This window comes from Sorex fumeus, unplaced genomic scaffold (genome assembly GCF_029834395.1).
Source record: "Sorex fumeus unplaced genomic scaffold, SorFum_2.1 ptg000079l, whole genome shotgun sequence".
Lineage (NCBI taxonomy): Eukaryota > Metazoa > Chordata > Mammalia > Eulipotyphla > Soricidae > Sorex > Sorex fumeus.
In genome coordinates this window covers 1,531,528-1,549,598 of record NW_026606136.1, presented here as the reverse complement: position 1 = coordinate 1,549,598, position 18,071 = coordinate 1,531,528, and the positions used below count along the sequence as shown (strand labels likewise).

At 38.2% G+C, this 18,071-nt stretch overlaps 1 protein-coding gene across 5 annotated transcripts in view; it reads right to left on the bottom strand.

Annotated features, from left to right (window-relative positions):
• Positions 1-18,071, bottom strand: part of PTPRD (protein tyrosine phosphatase receptor type D) — a 1,654,013-nt gene that overhangs the window by 220,629 nt on the left and 1,415,313 nt on the right. For all 5 annotated transcript variants that reach the window (XM_056130610.1, XM_056130612.1, XM_056130611.1 and 2 more), the window contains 3 exons: positions 4,141-4,329; positions 2,180-2,197; positions 462-572 (listed from right to left, as the gene is read on the bottom strand). In XM_056130610.1, the coding sequence (XP_055986585.1) occupies positions 462-572; positions 2,180-2,197; positions 4,141-4,329 (318 nt within the window). The remainder of the gene's footprint in view (positions 1-461; positions 573-2,179; positions 2,198-4,140; positions 4,330-18,071) is intronic.

Sequence of the window (18,071 nt, the reverse complement as noted above, 5' to 3'; positions counted from 1 at the left end):
TAGTAGTTTTTTCCTTAGAGCTCCGCAGAAGTCTTGAAGACAAACACCTTTATGCTTGGATTTGCATACATAGAGAGCTGATTAGTAGCACACCAAGCAATTATTTTAGGGGCTGATGAGGATACAGAAAAGAAATAGCAACAGAAAAAAAGGAGGGAAGGGAAAAAACCTCAAACAAACGCAAAGCACAGTTCAGTTAATGTGGCAAAAGTCAAAATCAAGATGTGCAAATATACTTACAAACTTCAAGTTCAGAAGGGATTCTACTCAAAAGCTGTCATTTTTCTTTAACACTGGGCTTAAAAGCTTTTCATTCTCTATTCACTACATAAACTTTAGCTACTGTAACTAATGCAACATTGGCCTGGTAGATACTGACATAACACAAGAAGATCCTGCAGGCAACTCAACTTTCCCTGAGACTGAATGAGAAGGCAAGGCCAGGGTTATGTCTTTCCTACCTCTGACATATAAATTGGCAGGGGCAGAATAGCGAGTGCCCGCGCTGTTGGTGGCAACACACTCATATTTTCCTTGGTCAGATTCTTCACTCTGTTCAATCTGAAGGGCGCCTGTATGGATATAAAATATATTGCCAAAGAGATGGTCAGAGAAGGTTTTCTTACTCCAGAAAGCTTAAGTCTCTTAACAATCTGAAAAGCCCCGCAAAGCGAAGGTCCGCTCAACGTCGATTCAATCTCTTGCTAAGTTGCACAGACAGAAAATGATGCGATGAGAAAAACATATAGAGATTATTTTTTTATATTTACATCGTCAACGCTAGCATAAGAAAACAATATCTCATTTCCCAAGCAAGACTTCTAGTCATAATTAACACTCTTATTTCCTAGACTAATAAAATGAAGATGGGTGAGACTGCTTCAAGGAAGTATGGCTTTTAAATAAAACAAAAGATTAATTTTTGGTTTTGTTTTGTTTCATTTCATTTGGATCGCAAAAGTGGCGCAAAACATGGGTCTGCTCAAAAAAACCAGGCCGGGTTTTCAAGAAAGTCTTCTGTGGAAGAAAGCCAAAAATACGCAGCAAGCACAAAAAGGCTGCACAAAGCAAAAAAATTAAAATTAGTCATTATACGTTAGGAAAACTTACGTCAAGAAACAAAACTCCCTTAAGACATGCAGATTTTTAAGAAAAGAAAGACATTTGCCACGACTTACAATCATTTATTACATTTGCTGAAAAACAAAGAGCAGTTGAATTAGAAGGTTTTAAAAAAAAGTTCAAAGTTAAAAAGCAAGGCCAACGCCAGCAAGGAAGAGCCAACCAACCACTGCTTGAGGACCTCGAGACGGATCCCCTAAGACACCCATCAAAATCCACCAGTGGGATTAGCAGTGTGGTGTCACAAAACCCCAAGAAAAATACAAAACAAGAATTATAAAAGAAACGAACATTTGCGTCAAAGTATGAAAAACCAGCAATACCACATACCACCAAGAATTTTCAGCACCTTTGTTTCCATAGCCTGAAGAACAGAAGATCCAAAAATCCAGAGGCGAGTTATCCAAGAAAAAAAGAAGTGGGAGGAGGGGGGAAAAAAGGATTGCTGTCAGGTTGTAGGCGAGTGGGATCAGGTGGAAAGGGGAGTCATTCTTTGACTTTTAAGACATTAAGAGAAAAAAGAATTGAAGAACAAAAGCAAAAACCTTTTGAAAGATAAAGACAAAAAGCAGATGTTCCAGGCTGTCTTCTGCATGTCTGCCACTGTTCCCCAGACCATCTTGGCTTTGGTCCAGAACAAGAACAGCTAAGGAAGAAAAAAAATGATCTTTTTTTTTCTCCGGTTGGACAAAAAAAAAGGAAAAAGAAGAAAAAAAAAGGAAAAAGGAAGAAGAAGAAAAGGAAAAAAAGAGGGACAGATGGTACGCTGTGACTGGTCTGTGGTCTAAAGACCTGGATATGCTTTCTTTGAAGCATATCACAACTTAAATAATTATTTTCAAAAAGAAAGAACTGAACAAAACAAAGAGAGAAAGAAAAAAAGAAAGGAGAAATCACAATATGAGAGTCACTGATCATAACCAAACGGAACAAAGGGTAAAAATAAAGTTGATGGACATTATTGGAATGGTTTTGAAAACAGGACAAAGATGGGAGTGATGAAAGGACAGAAAGAATGAGTAAGATCATTCTGTGAACGTTAGTTCAGCACTCTTACCTCTTATTGGAGTACCACCTGGGTGGATAATATGAATGCAAATAAGATTAGAAAGAAGAAGCATTAGTACGAGAAGAAGGAGGCTAGGGCTGGGAGAAGAATTAAATTAGATTTACAGAATTAAATAAGGTCTTAAAAGAAACTTGAATTACTATATTGGTAAAACAGGAATATATTAGATAGTTATTATTAGATCATAAAAGCAAGTTGCATTACACCACAGAGGGCAAAGAGCACAATCGGCAGCATGGCCTTTCTCAGAGAAGCAACTGAATGTTCAGGTCTAGGGTCAGGTAGGGTTAGAATTATATCTCATATGCCTCATATTCTTAAGGGGAAAAAAGGACTAAACAGCATTTTAAAGACATAATTTAGGAAAATACTGACTGCTCTATTTAAGTATATATATAGATATGCATACATATTATATATACTATTGGAGGAAATACGTGAGCTCACCAGAAGCAAATACTTGACTGGATATATTAATCTATGTTTGTGAGAAAAGGTGTGCGTTATTCTATTTGTTCATACAGTGTTCTTACGATAACAATTCGGTGGTTGTGTACGTGTGCGCGCCACTACAGAGGTCTGGTGTCTACACTGACAGTTAGTAAAATGCATGCCATGCATTTTATTATTAATCATAATAATAGTAATAATAATATTCTGAATATGGAAATTAGTGGGGGTGAAGTGTGCTTCAGAACTAAGCACTTACCAATAGATTCTGGAGATTTAAATACGGAGAGAAGAAAGACAGCATAAAAATATTATTATATTCCTTATAAGTTGGTACAATTTTTTCAGAATTAAAGCTTTATACACTAAATCATCTATGTTACATGTGAATAATTAAGTCTTTATTTACAACAACAGAATGCTAATCTACACAATTCTGCTGACAACAAGCAAAAGAGGCAGTTAACAAGACGCTTTAACATCACAGGACAGGCCAAAGGCTGAGAATTCTGGGAAGACAGGCAGTTAAACAACTTAGAATTCTAGATCAATATTACTACCAATGTCAAAGCAAACAGCTTATTAATATAGGTCCCTGTTACATTACCTATGGATAGACTGTAAAATTTAAGAAATCTTGAATCATCTCTATTTTAAATCTAAAAGAGCAAAGAAATAAACTCAGGATGGGGGTGGGAGAGGAAGAAATGGGTAGGGGGGGCAGAAAGAGAGAAAGAGAGAAGGAAAAGCTGGAGGCTATGCCAAAAGCAGACTTCTGTAGATCCAGTCACTGGAGGGTCAAAATCTTTAGTGTGGGCGCACACTACTGTGGGTAATGTGTAGAAAATGCTAACTCACAACGAAACTAGTACTCATAAAATTAACCTTCCTTCTATTGCAAAGTTCCCTTAAAAATATCTTTAGTTACTTATGAGATAACATTTCTGTGTTTTATGTATTAGTGAAAAGAAAGCAAATGTGAACAAACTTACTAAACTTGGGTATTTTGATGAGTTCAAATGTAGAAAAGGCAGAGAAAACACACTTCAATAAAAAGGAATCATTTTAGTGTTTAATATGAACATTTTGATTTTTAATGAATAGAACCATTGGAACTCCTTGCAGTGTCTGAATGAAGTCCAATGTTGAAATCATTTTGTTTCAAAAGATAACAGAAAGAAGAAAGAAAGAAGAGAACATGGAGCCATCCAATACTGCAGAAAAGCAGTAAATTAAAATATATATATATATCCAAAATGCAGTCACAGCAGTGAGCAATGTGGATTAAACAGAAGTCGCAAAACACAAAGAAGGAAGACGACTTTGAAACAGGTCATGACATCACAAACATGGACAACACATTAAATAACAGAGAAAGAGAAGAGGGAGAAAAATCAATACCTAAAAAGTAAAAAGAAATAAAATTAAAATAATAGAGAGGGCAAAACTTAAAAAAAAAAGATATCTAAGAGTTAGTAAAAACAGTAACAAGACCCTACCTGATCGTAACTGTTTAATACGGCCATTGTTGTTGCTTGTATCAACAGGTAAGAAATCTTTAAACCACGTGATTTCTGGATCCGGATTCCCACTGGCAGCACAAAGCATGGTGGCTGTGCGTGTACGCTCAACCACCTTCAACTGTGGGCCCATGTCAATTGTAGGGAAGCCCCTGGGAATTTGATCCTCTGAAAGACAAAAAGTGATACAAGCATATTAAGTTAGATGCCCAAGATGCCCAAGATTCAAGAGTACTAGTGACCAGTTAATTTTTTTTTTTACCTTACTCAGTAACACTGAAGAGTTAAAACTAACCAGGAACACTGATAGTCTTAAATTAAGACACCATCACAATATGGTTCCTGGCCAGAAGAATGCACACTCTTATTATAAAACAACAATCTCTTGGAGATCTTAGATGTGTACATGGACAAACAGGATGAGGAAAGAGATAAGTCAAGTTGTCCGGTACTACTGGGGGAAAGTAACTATACCTTGGCAGTCAACTGGACCAAGTAACAACACTCTCACATCTCTAATGAATGTCTGTAAGTCACCAATCCAAAAGGGACTCAGAAGCTTCAGAGACAAAAACATAAAATCATCAGGTTGAGCATTTAAGTTGCTCCATTCAGGTCTCTTATAAATTCTGGGGTAGGAACCTCTGATTCCTGATGTCTACGCAAGACATAATTTGAAGAAACACTTGTCTTTAATGATTCCACTCCACTGTGTGGTCGGGTCAAATCTATGTGTCCACCACTGTCTAAAGTCCATGAGGTAAGCTTAATTTCCTGAGCTTAACTGTTGGGGTCCTGGCCAGTCCACCCCGACTCACTGGAGTACAATCCCCTGGTTGTGGGACTTACTCCTTATAGCAGAGGGAGTGGGCAGGAGATAAGCCTCCGGCCTGGCCCTCCACGCACTGTGGACTCCAGCCGCCTCAGAGAAAGAACCATGCATCGGAAAGAAAGCTGGTGGGCAATCAGCAATCCATTTATTAGCTCTCACACAGGGGTTTTTATACATACATTTCAGGGGGCAATCAACGTGTATCACATTTACGTCATCAGGCTCAGTAATGATGTTAGTTAATGATTTACATCTCTGCTCTCAGGGCCAGGTGTATTAGCTCAGGCAGATGGTAACTATTACATCCCTCATCCTCAACCAGAGGGTCTATGTGTGTGGAGTCCTGGAGCAAGCCCTGGGCCCTGTAAACAGGGCTGGCTCTTGCTTTCCGGGGCAGGGGATTTGGTCAAAGTCTCAGGTTGGCTGCTGAGACCCCAACACCTATCCAATAGAAGTACTTTTAAATCAGGCGCCATTTTTCTCAGTCTGTCATAGATAATCTTTCCTATTTCTCCCACATAGAAAACTGGATCTTTCCAATGTATAAACGATTCATGCTACAAAATATACAAATTCATATTCCTTTCTTAGCAATCTCTATCCTGTTTATAACTTTGTCCAAATCTAAAAAGAAAACCCAATGGAGGTACAGGAAAATTTATCTACTTTGGCGTTGGGGAATGAGAGTTTCTCCCAATGCTCAGGGTTTGCTCCTGGCACTGTTTAGGTGACCATATGGTTCCAGGAATCAAATCTGGGCCTCCCACATGTAACTAGCTAGGGAGCTGTTTCCACAGTCAGGGCAACTTATCTTGTTAGTGTGTACTGCTGAGATGTTAAGAGAACATCCAGTCATGCCTAAGCCTGAGTGTAAATCTATCCCATTGATTAAAAGGAGCTTTTCCTGCCACCCACAGTATGAAACTACTTCTGGAATATAGTCATCACAGGAAAAGTTAAGGAATAAAATAAGAGGTTTTAAATAAAAATCATGAAAATTAATGCACTACTGAAGAATAAAGCTGCTGAAAAGGGAAGTGTCTTCAAATTACAAGTATAGATACTTTTAATAGAAAAGTGAAAGACATACAGAAAAGTGTAGATGTTGGTTTAACTGCTTCACATATATGCAGAGGTTTCTAAACCTATTGATATCTTCAGAGATATATTTAAGATATTGTGTCTCAAACAAAATGTACATCATTACATTTACATGCATACATCTTGACTAAGTTTTTTATGAATGACTGAAAAAGCTGCTGGAGTATATGTATTTTTCCTGTCCCACCAGCAAGTTAAAGTTGGAGGCAAAAAAAAAAAATCATAAAATAGGCAGAAAACCAGTACTTCCTAGTGAGTTGGGCATTTCTGTTGCATGTTCCTGACTTGGGACCAATCTCTGACACCCCATATATTTTCCTGAGCCTGGGAGAAGGAGCACTGAGCTCAGAGTAAGCGTTTAGCACCAGCAGGGGTGGTCCAAACACACACACACACACACACACACACACAAACACACACACACAGATTCAGTAAACTACATTTTACTTAAATTGAAAGACATGTCTATTTTGATCACGGATCACGGTCCTCACATTGTTCATCGTTTTGCTCGAGCGGGCCCAGTAACGTCTCCATTGGAGACTTTGTTGTCACTGTGTCTGGCATCTCGAATACGTCATGGGGAGCTTGCCAGGCTCTGCTCTGCGGGCAAGATACTCTCGGTAGCTTGCCGGGCTCTCCGAGAGGGGCGGAAGAATCGAACTCGGGTTGGCCATGTTGGCCGCGTGTAAGGCAAACACCCTACCATTGTGATATCGCTCTGCCCCTATTTTGAGGACATGAAACTAAATTTTGCCAAATGCTTGCTTACATATCATTAACCAAGCAGAGCTCTACAATGGGCAAGTGACAGAAACAGTGTTTCAGAATAGAATGTCAAGATGGGTTTTCAGAGTTTTAAGGGATAGCTACAACTATGTATGGGAAAAAGAATATTTTGAAAACTAGACTATGTCAATTTTGATGATCTATTTCACTTAAATTTTACCAGGCTATTCTTTATGGCCATAAAGGTCATGTCAATGTATACACATCTATAGTATAGTACTAATGCTTGGGTGAAAAAAAAAACTAAAAAGGTCAATATTCATTAGAACACATGCATTATATTATTAAACATCTCCCTTGAAAACTATTGAACCCAAATATTTCAAATATGAAAGTAATCTTCCTAAAGTGCTCAAAAGTCAACAATATTACCATTCTCCCAAATAATTTTTCAAAGCTCTTAGATTTTGTTATTTTTAAAGCAATCAATCAACTTACGTTTATTAAAAAAAAAAATCACCTGGGATTTGTGAATTATTTCTATGTTTTCCAATGCATTGTATTCCTCCAGAGCATTTGATTCCTAGTTATATTAGCACACAGTAACACTACTATACTAGTCATTATTGTCTTTTACTTATTTATCTCTCTGAAGTACCAATTCAATATGCAGGGCTGATCAGTGGCAAGTATCAAAGACTTAAGACCAGTGAGACACTTATTATAGGCTCTTACCAGAGAAATCTAAAATTAATAACCATTTACAAGAAATGAAGTCCTCCCCTTAGGGAGAGCTGACAAAATTGACTTGTGCCCTACCCAAAACAACCTAATATATTTGCATGACCTTTCTTTTCCTTCTTGGCTCATAAAGAATACTCCAGAGTTCCCTTTTCATACACACAAATGCAAAACAAAGATAATCTTTCTTGCATACTAATGGGACAGAGGATGCAAAGAGCACTCTTTTCTTATTTTTAATAAGGGTAATTAAATTCTCTCCAACCCCCCCTTTGCACAGAATCTCTTTCAATGCACTTTCTTCATTAAATTTTCATGAGAAACATCACAATGTAACAGATTCAAATAGCCAGAGCTGTTGCAAGTTGACAGTTGTGGCTCCTTTCCAATTTGACTGTCAGGTATTTGGCAATAAAACTCAGTATTCAACATAAAACGAACTGTTGAAATAATGAAATTTCTAATTGGAATGCTTATCTCAGTGGGTGTAGTTTAGAAGATGTTAATTGCTTTTTTTTTTTCCACCCTCTACATTTATTAGTGATTTATAGAAAACGGTCTTGGTCATTTGATAGCATCAATTTCGAAAGATCCTGAAATGCATGGTAACAGAAACTTGGAGGGGGGGGAAGGGGAATCGATATTCTTTCTACTTTAACCACGTAAATTTTCATAGGAAAAAGCAGCTAACAAATATTAACAAATTAATCCGTTAGTAACTTCAAAACTTCTACATGAGGTGAAAAGAAAAACATTTTGTCCTATTCATTAATGTGCTCATTAAGCTTTAAAGTGCCTTACTTATCACTGTTCCATATTAATATTCAATCATGCAGAATTAGCTACTAATTCATCAACAATTTAAATCAGACTTGACCTTCACAAAGCCATTTGGTCTGTCATTTTGAGAGGCCATTAAAGGGCAGATTACTACATACTTGTGCTTAGTGAATCGTAGAAGTCATACATATTTTGTTTGGAATGGCAGCTATAATAGACCTGGAAACATAGCACATTCTTTGAATCTGTTTGGTGTCTTAATGAAATATGCTGATATGAAACTTTTAGTTCCATTAAGGAAAAGGAAAAAAGACTGTCAGCATTTTCCAGAGCGAACTCCCACTTGCTGTAGTACTTCTGTTACAAATTCCTGACTTACCTAGAAGTTGTAAAAGAAGTAGGTGGAGGAGACTGACGAAGCTTGACAGGGAGTTATGATTTAGGTATTTTGTCATCAAGTAATGGCTTTTCTATGATTTCCTCAGTTAAAACACTTTCACTGCACATTAATAGGCAATTTTAATGAAGCTCTTACTTTTGCTCCAACTCCACAAATAGTGAACTGTAAAATAGTCCCCACTGCTCCTCATTCCCATCTCCTCCTGTCTCTCCCTCTTATCTCTCCATGCTCCATCTCGCAGCCTGGGCTCGCTCCTCTCTCTCTCTCTCTCTCTCTCTCTCTCTCTCTCTCTCTCTCTCTCTCTCCTCTCTCTCTCTCTCTCCACGTGCCTGCTCCTATATTCCTCCACATCCTTCTCTCTCTGTCCCCCTTGCTAGCCTCTCCTAGGTCCATCTTGCCTCCCTGCTCTCTTCACTCTCCAGCTCTCTTGCCTCTAACTCCCTTATCTCTCCAGGCTGACACTGCCCCCAGTCAGGTAGCCAAATCAACATAACAAAGCCCTTTTTAAGGGCCCACCTAAGAGGTGTTCTAAAGCCCTTCTTGATTACCCCAAGCAAAATACCTCCTAAAGTGTTTTTCTCCTTTCCTTAGTCCAAGAACTATCAACATCTTAATACTAATTATTTTTGTATGGACACAGTAAGAGACACCATTGAGGCTTGTAGGGCAGCTCTCCTGGGAACATCTTGCCACAGACTCAGACTACAGAGCTCAGGTCAGATTAATCATTTCTAACCCTAGCAGGGTCCAAATCTAGTTATTACTTTTTGGATCATGACAGCATTTCTCCATGCCCAAGCTCTTAACTTAAAGTTATGCATTATGGCATTTTGGCCAGGTCCATCTCAATGCCAGAGTAGCACATAGTTTACCGCTTGCCCTGGTTCCATCTAGTCCCTTGTCTGGACCCTGCTTTTGGGGGTGCTAGGAAGTAAAGGCAGCTGAGGCTCAGGTGAGAGAACAGATGCCCAGGAGGGAAATATCACTGAGAGTCACATTACAAAAGCATGTCTTTTTGTGTCCATACAAAAAGGACATTGCTCTGAATAAACTATGCAAAGGACTTAGGGAGAAGAGAAAAACAATATTTACAAGTCAAAAGAGCACAAAGAAAGAAGTTACAAATAAACACAGAGAAATGGGAGCACTGTAATGGGAGCAACCCAATATACCTAAACTACCTGGGTCTATGCAAGAAGGATGAAACCATGTTATCCTACAGTGAAGCTCTCTTATTTAAGAGAAAACCATAAAAGCAAATTGCCTGCTAACGCCACAGCCTCCATCCATTGCTGCTTCATATAGTTTTTCTTGTCTTATACTTCTAGGATATTAGCTGAACAAATTCACCTTGGTTCTTCAGTTCTGGTCCCTAAAAATTCAACATTTCACATGAAGGGCTATTTCCAATATTTTACAGTATTTTCAAATTTTCAGTTTTACTGCAGTTATTCCTATTTTCAAAAATCTCTGTATCATTTGCTTTTTCAAAAATAGCATTGAAACAGTGCTATCAACAAAACCTTGTTTAAATACAATATATAATATTGAACTCTTTGGGGGCTGGAGCAATAGCACAGTGGATAGGGCTTTTGCCTTGCAAGCGGTCAACATGGCTGACCCGAGTTTGATTCCTCCACCCCTCTCGGAGAGCCCGGCAAGCTACTGAGAGTATCTCGCTCGCATGGCAAAGCCTGGAAAGCTCCCCGTGACATATTCAATATGCCAAATACTCTCACAACGACGAAGACGTTCCTGGGCCCACTCCAGCAAATCTATGAACAATGGGAAGACGGTGACAGTGACAGAACTCTTTGGGGTGGAGTGACCAATTCATAAATTGGAGTGCATGCTTTGTATGTGAGAGCCCCAGGCATACTTCCTGTTACTGTCTGCTACCTTGAACACCACCAGAAATGACCTCCAAGCACACGAAGCCAGAGTAATCCCTGAGCACCACTGGGAGTCACTCCCTCCCATCCCCAAATCAAAAAGACTGTAAACTCATAAACATATGAGGGTAGAGGCTACTACTATTTTTATTATTCTAATTATCACAATATTTAATGAAAACTTGAAAGCAATTGCATACAGGAAATCTTAGCATGCCTTTCAGAATTCACTCATGCGACACAGCTGAATCCTCACTGGGCTGATTTAAGGATATCGTTTTAAACAGCAGATCATTGTTTAAGTGTATTATAACTATAGGTTTTAAGCATCAAATTAATTGTCTGTTAATGGACAAAAACCCTTATGACATATAATTTTCTTTTTAGTTGTGTTTTAAGTAGTATTATACTTACAGAACAAAACAAAAGTTGTTGAGAGCTTTGTCTTAAAATTTCAGTCTTGTTTTATTTAAATATCAAATGATTTTTATTAGCTGAAACTTGAAATTTAAGTTTAGATCCTTTTAAAATGTACTGCAGATGCCTCACTAAAATATATAATTAGGCTCCTGTTTTCATAATTTTCTAGGAAGTTTTCTTGTATATTTTTGACAGATTCTATGAGTCACAAGTACAACTTGATGACAAAAACCTCAGAGTAAACACAATGCAAATGAACATAATGGAAGACTTGTTATATCATCTTTACAATAATGAAATGTCTGGTATTCAAACCAATGACAAAAAAAAATGAATCACTCATTTATATGATGAGGTACTTCTTTCACTGTCAAGAATAAAGATTTCTCAGAGGCTGGGTATCTTAAAACATTAGACATTCTCAGATATTCCATTTATAAATTTATAAAATCATAATTTTTCCCCCTGAAAGATGAACATGTCTGATGAAGTAAGATTTCAATAACTAAGGGTAAGTAAAATGTTTAACAGATAATATGAAGAATGTTTCATCAAGTAAAATGCTACAGACTTATTATTTACTAAGAGACATCCTTATGTGTTGGAGAAATAACACATATACTATGGCCTAGATTCTTACAGTATCCCTTTGTTTTAAAGTGACATGGGTCAAAATCTGTCCCAGATGGGAGAAGAGTGATTTTCCACTATGATATATTTTCAATCTATTTCCTTAAATTTAAAAACATGCTTAAAATAATTTATAAATTATTATGAGCAAAATGCTTGAGCTGTATGCATGCACTTATAGACAATTTTCAGCGATGTATAAAATTTTCTCTGGCTAAAAGGAGTTGATGGGAAAATTTTTTTTGAAAGTCTGTATTACAATACTATTTCTGCAACATAAAGACAGTGAGTTTTGATATCTTGTTTTGATGCTCAGGGATTACTCCTGGCTCTGCACTTGGGGATTACTCCTGAGAGTGCTTGGGGAACATATGAGGTACTGGAGATCTAACCTAGAATTGTCAACATGCAAGGTTGACAACCTCCAGTAATACTGCTTCAGCCCCTGGTTTATATATCTAAATAAAAGGAATGATGCTCTTGGAAAACGTAAATTATGGTAATAAAATAAGAATTTATTTTCATTGTGATGAGAGTTTCATACATAAAGTAGTAAACAGATCAACCCCATAAAAAATGGGGCAATGAAATGAAGAAACTTTCTCAAAGAAGAAATCCGAATGTCAAAAAAGCACATGAGAAAATGTTCTACATCATTAATCATCAGGGAGATGCAGATCAAAACCACAATGAGATACCATCTCACACCTCAGAGACTGGCCCACAACCAAAAGAACAAAAGCAACTGATGCTGTCTCAGATGTGGCAAGAAAGGGACACTCCTTCACTGTTGGTGGGAATGTTGACTGGTTCAGCCCTTCTGGAAAACAGTATGGATGTTTCTCAAAAAATTAGAAATTGAGCTCCCATTTGACCCAGCGATACCACTCCTGGGAATATATGCTAGAGAGGCAAAAATGTATAGTCGAATTGACATCTGCACTTGTTTATTCATTGCAGCACTCTTTACAATAGCCAGAAACTGGAAGAAACCTGAGTGCCCGAGAATAGATGACTGGTTAAAGATACTTTGGTACATCTACACAATGGAGTACTATGTAGCTGTTAGAAAAGATGAAGTCATGAAATTTACATACAAGTGGTACTGCATGGAAAGTATCATGAGTCAGAAAGAGAGGGACAGACATAAAAAGATTGCATTCATATGGGGAACATAAAGTAACAAAGTAGGAGATTAATACCCAAGAATAGCCGAGATCAGTACCAGGAGGATTACTCCATGGCTTAGAGGCCAGCCGGGCATTCTAGGGGAAAGGGCAGCTCAGATAGAGAAGGGAGCACCAAATAAAGGGTGTTTGGAGGATCCTCCCAGGAGGGGAGATGCATGTTGAAAGTAGACTATTGACCGAACATGATTGCCACACAATGCCTCTTTTGCAGACCACAACACCCAAAAGGAGAGAGAGAACAAAAGGTAGTGCCCTGCCACAGAGGCAGGGTGGGATGTGGGAGATGGATGGGGGTGGGAGGGATACTGGGATCCATGGTGGTGGAAAATGGGCACTGGTGGAGGGATGGGTATTTGATCATTGTATAATCGAAACCCAAGCACAAGTCTACAACTGTACCTCATGGTGTTTCACTAATAAAAATATAAAAAAAAATTTAAAAAAGATGGGAGATGCGGGTGACATGTGATTTGGCACTGTGTGCACTCAGCAACACATATGCAAAAAAAAAGTAGTAAATAGAGCACTGAGGTCATTGAAGGGAGGACTGTTTAAGATAATGCATTAAATGTTGCCTAGCATTGCTCAGTATTTACTAGAATATTCAGATAGTACTTTAACATTTATCTAAGCTTTAACAATATAACAAATAGAACAAAGCATGTAATTCTGTAGGTAGAACAGGTATCAAATAAAAAAGAAACCAAATGTAAATAAAAGATATTCCAAACAATTAATTACAAAAAATTAGACATGCCAGTGTAGTTAGAGAACAAAATCCATGCCAAGTAACCTCTTTAAGGCTCATAAAACACTCATTTCTCTCTTGAAGCAATATTTTATTCTCTTTGATTGATCCACTGTATAAATAAACCCAAACTGATGTATGTTTTTCCTCCAAAACAAAAAATAAGTATAAATATTTGGAACAGCAGAGTCTTATTGTGAAAGACTACAAAACACTGAATCCATTTGGATCTTAAATAAGTTTCCTGGAAATAGAAAAGGTGGCACCTTTTTAAAAAATGATTACAGATAATTATCATTTTCAGTAGGCATACTGCAAAGAACTAGCAAGATCAACTTTTTTTGTCACACAAACACACACACAAGCGCGCACACACACACACACACATTCACAGACACTCCCCAAAGTAAAAGCAAATCTAACTCTAGATTAGGTGTATTTCTTTTGTCTTTTTATTAAGTCTCTCTCCATTAAGTCTCTCTATGTCAACTGTTCTTCAAATAAACATTTATTATACTTAGTGGGGCTGGAGTGATAAACAGCAGGTAGGGCGTTTGCCTTGTGTGCAGCCAGCCCAACTGAGCCGGGTTCGATTCCTCCACCCCTCTCAGAGAGCCTGGCAAGCTACCGAGAGTATCTCGCCTACACGGCAAAGCCTGGCAAGCTACCCGTGACGTATTCAATATGCCAAACACAGTAACAACAAGTCTCACGATGGAGACGTTACTGGGCCCACTCGAGCAAACTGATGAAAAATAGGAGGACTGTGACCGTATATTTAGTGAGCAAAGTAAATCAAAGTTTACCCATTATGGAAGGCCCAAGAAAATAATTCGAACACTAAGTAAAATTTTAGTTCAGCTTTGCTTTAAAATTTCAATTTTTAATATTTAAAAGCTTTTTTTTTTATGGAGGGGGGGTTATGGTGCTGCCAGCAGGTCAATCTGTACCTGTGAGGTGAATGTATCAGCAGCCTGATGGCACCGTCAGACTTTCAGATTCCCCAAAATTGCTGCTGTGCCTTTGGCCAGACCCAAAAAACTTGGGGCAAAGTTTACCAAGAAAGTAAGGTATGTGGGAGCCGCACCCACAAACTACCTCCGGCTCAGCTATATAATTGGAAGCATGGACTCTCTGGTTCCTGACAAAAATGCTTAATGGCCATGATCCCAGAGACTCAGAAACGAATCTCGGAACCCAAAGGCTTTTGGCAGAAATGTGTCCTGTTCTTGCAGTAGGTTACTGGCGCTGGGCCACTCCAGGTGAAAATAGGTTTCATGCCTTGGCCTGTTCCCTCTGGCAGCCTGGTGGCTGCCATCCTCCAGAGGCCACTGGACAGTCAGGTTTGGGCCTGCAATGACGAGACACATGGGGCCTCACCAGATGGGGGTGGAACTGGCCCTTTCCTCCCCATCCCAACGAAACCCCCGAGTCACCGCCTACAAACAGCCTCTCTGGCTCCTGATCAAGCTGATTAACAGCCATGATCCCAGAGACTCAGAAACAAATCTCGAAACCCAGCGGCTTTTGGCAGAAATGCATCTGGACCGCATACAAGGTGGCTGCCGCCTCAGAGTTTGTTGGAAAGCCAGGTATGAGCCAGCGGTGACGAATCAACTGCAGTCTCATGTGAAGGGGGATGGTACCAACTCATCCTTTACACCCTACCGAGGTCACAAGTTGCCCCCCCACCACGAGCGGCTCTCTGGCATGGCCATGGCTCCAGAGGCAAAAGGGCTTAATCCAGAGCCTGGCAGCTTGCGGCAGAAAAGTGAATGGACCATGCATTAAACTACGGCGCCATGCTTTCCCAAGAGGGAGAGGGTGTTGCTCCCTTCTGCCTTTTTCTCCCCTGGAAGCAAGGTGGCCACCACCTCAGAGCTTATAGGAAAGCCAAGTACGAGCTGGCGGTGACAGGGCAACTGCAGTCTCATGGGAAGGGGGCGGTACCGGCTCGTCTTTCAGGCCCTACCGAGGTCACAAGTTTCCCCCCATGAGTGGCTCTCCGCCACAGCCATAACACCAGATGCACAGAAACCAATCTTGTAATTATCTGGCTCTTGCAGAAATCCAAAATCGTGTGGATGCTTTTGCGGCCACGAGACATTATATAATTCGCATATCAGCTATAGAAAACAAAGTATTTCACAATGTCTTTTCAGCAATTCTGATTGTTGGGGGGGAAATTCTAAACTATAATGGTGCACCTTTTGTCAAAGTGATGAATGCAATCAATATAGAGAAGAGTTAAGTAGAAATCATATGCTTCACAGGCATTGAGAGGGGTGGGATGGGGGTATATTGGGATTCTTGGTGATGAAAAATGAGTACTGGTGAAAGGAAAGGTATTTGATCATTGTATGACCGATACTTAAACCTGAATGCTTTGTAACTTTTTCCACAGTGATTCAATAAATATAAGAAGAAAAAATAAATAAAATTATGAAAAAAAGTAAGGTGGAGTTCATGCCCAATTCAATCAGCTAATCAATGGCTGAATAAATAGCAGTACTCCTACATTTAAAAAAGAAAAGCATTTTTTTAAATTAACGTTAGTTCCCAGGAAGAGATGGAATTTGTCCATGTCTGTATAGCCAGTAAAATGTGGATGGGTATGAAAATAATAATGACAGAGTAATTTCTTTAAAGAGCACAAATTCAGCACAGTACCTATATCTTTAAACCTTCTATGATTTCTACTTATATGGGAGGACTGTGAGTGGCAGGGTTTCTGCTCTGACTGATATCAAAAGACCAAAGATAGACATGCGACCTTAGCATATTAACTCTGTGGCCTTTGGCCACAAAGGGCTCTCGTCCATGAAATAGGATGAATGGTGACTACCTCTATTAGCCTTTCTTAGGAGAGAGATTATTGGTTAGAGTTGTACATAGGTGAATATCAAATGAGATTCCATGTCATTATCTTTCAGAATAAACTACACTACCAGGCCATAAACAAGAACCATTTCTTTCCATAATACAGTCCCTGAAGAGGGGGAAAACATTTATTATTCTTTTCTTGAAGAAAACTGTGTAAATAAAGCTTTTATTTTTACCATTCCAGATGGTAGCAGGGTATAATTTCTGTTGTTCTGACATCATGACCACATTATTCAAACTCAGCCTTCCTGCAACCAAATTGAATAAGGAACTAAAAGCAGAAAAATACAAAGAAAATGAAAAAAAAGAAACCATCTTCTAGCAAAATTGGGCCCCTGAGCCATTATCAAAATGATACAAATATCAGTGAAACTGAAAAATATCAAGTGATTTCTAATTATAAGTCAAAGGTTACTCTAAATCATAAAGAAATTACCTAAAAGGAGAAAAAAATATCAGTTAATAAAAATTAATAAATGATATCTAAATGAAATAGTTAATAGGTATAAGATCTGACTCCCCAAATATAATTATGAACATGAGAAAATGAATTTTCAGTTCAAGATCCCTTTTTGCAAATTATTCTGTACAAATGGTATTCTTATCATCTTATGGCTACAAATCAATGAGAGAAACGTTTTTCAGAATGGATTTAGATATCTCTAAGGCAAGTTTCTAGGTCCAATTGTGTTCAAAGAATTTTTCAAAGAATTAAGCCATCAGAGTAGAAAACTGGACATTGATAAGCTAATAGTAATCTCATTAACTGTGTTTAAATATTCAGCACACTAACCATCTACCCACAGAACATTACTGAGCAAAGAAACCTTTTCAAAAATATTCTTCCCAACTTGAGATGATTGCAAGGCATTTCTGGCACAGAATAAAACAAACTTGTTTAGAAGCAATGTATGTAATTATACTAGAAATCACAGAGTAATATCTACATATTTGAGCACAAACCAAGTTAAACTATATTATCATATGTATGAATATGATAGCTATAATCTAACATGGCATTAAGTCAGTTAACTTTCTTTGTTATTAGTGTTTGGTTTTAGCAAATGATGAACGTCTTTGTGATACAAAATTAGATAAACTTATTGAGGGGAGGGAAAAAAAAAGGAAGTGCTTTTTCCTAGCTAGAAAGAGCAATTAATACTTGAATAGTTAGGTAAATATTTGGGAATCATGGTTACACTTTATTCCCTTTTTAAATGTAAATCTCATTAAGATAACAAAATTTAATAACCATCCACTTCACACATCCTGTTGCTTTCTATTGATTTAATTTAACTAATGAGCAGGTGTCATGATGTCCCATAAATCATTCATATTACTTCCATATTTGAATACTAACTTTTTTACATAATTTTAAATTTTTTGGGTTTATTTTACTTTTGGGGCCGTACTTGGTAATGCTCAGGGATTACTCCTTGTTCTTCACTCAGAAATTTACTCCTGGCAATGCAAGGAGTGATGCTGGTGATTGAACCTGGGTTGGCTACACACTAGGTAAGTGCCCTACCTGCTGTACTATTGCTCTGGCCCCATACATAAATTA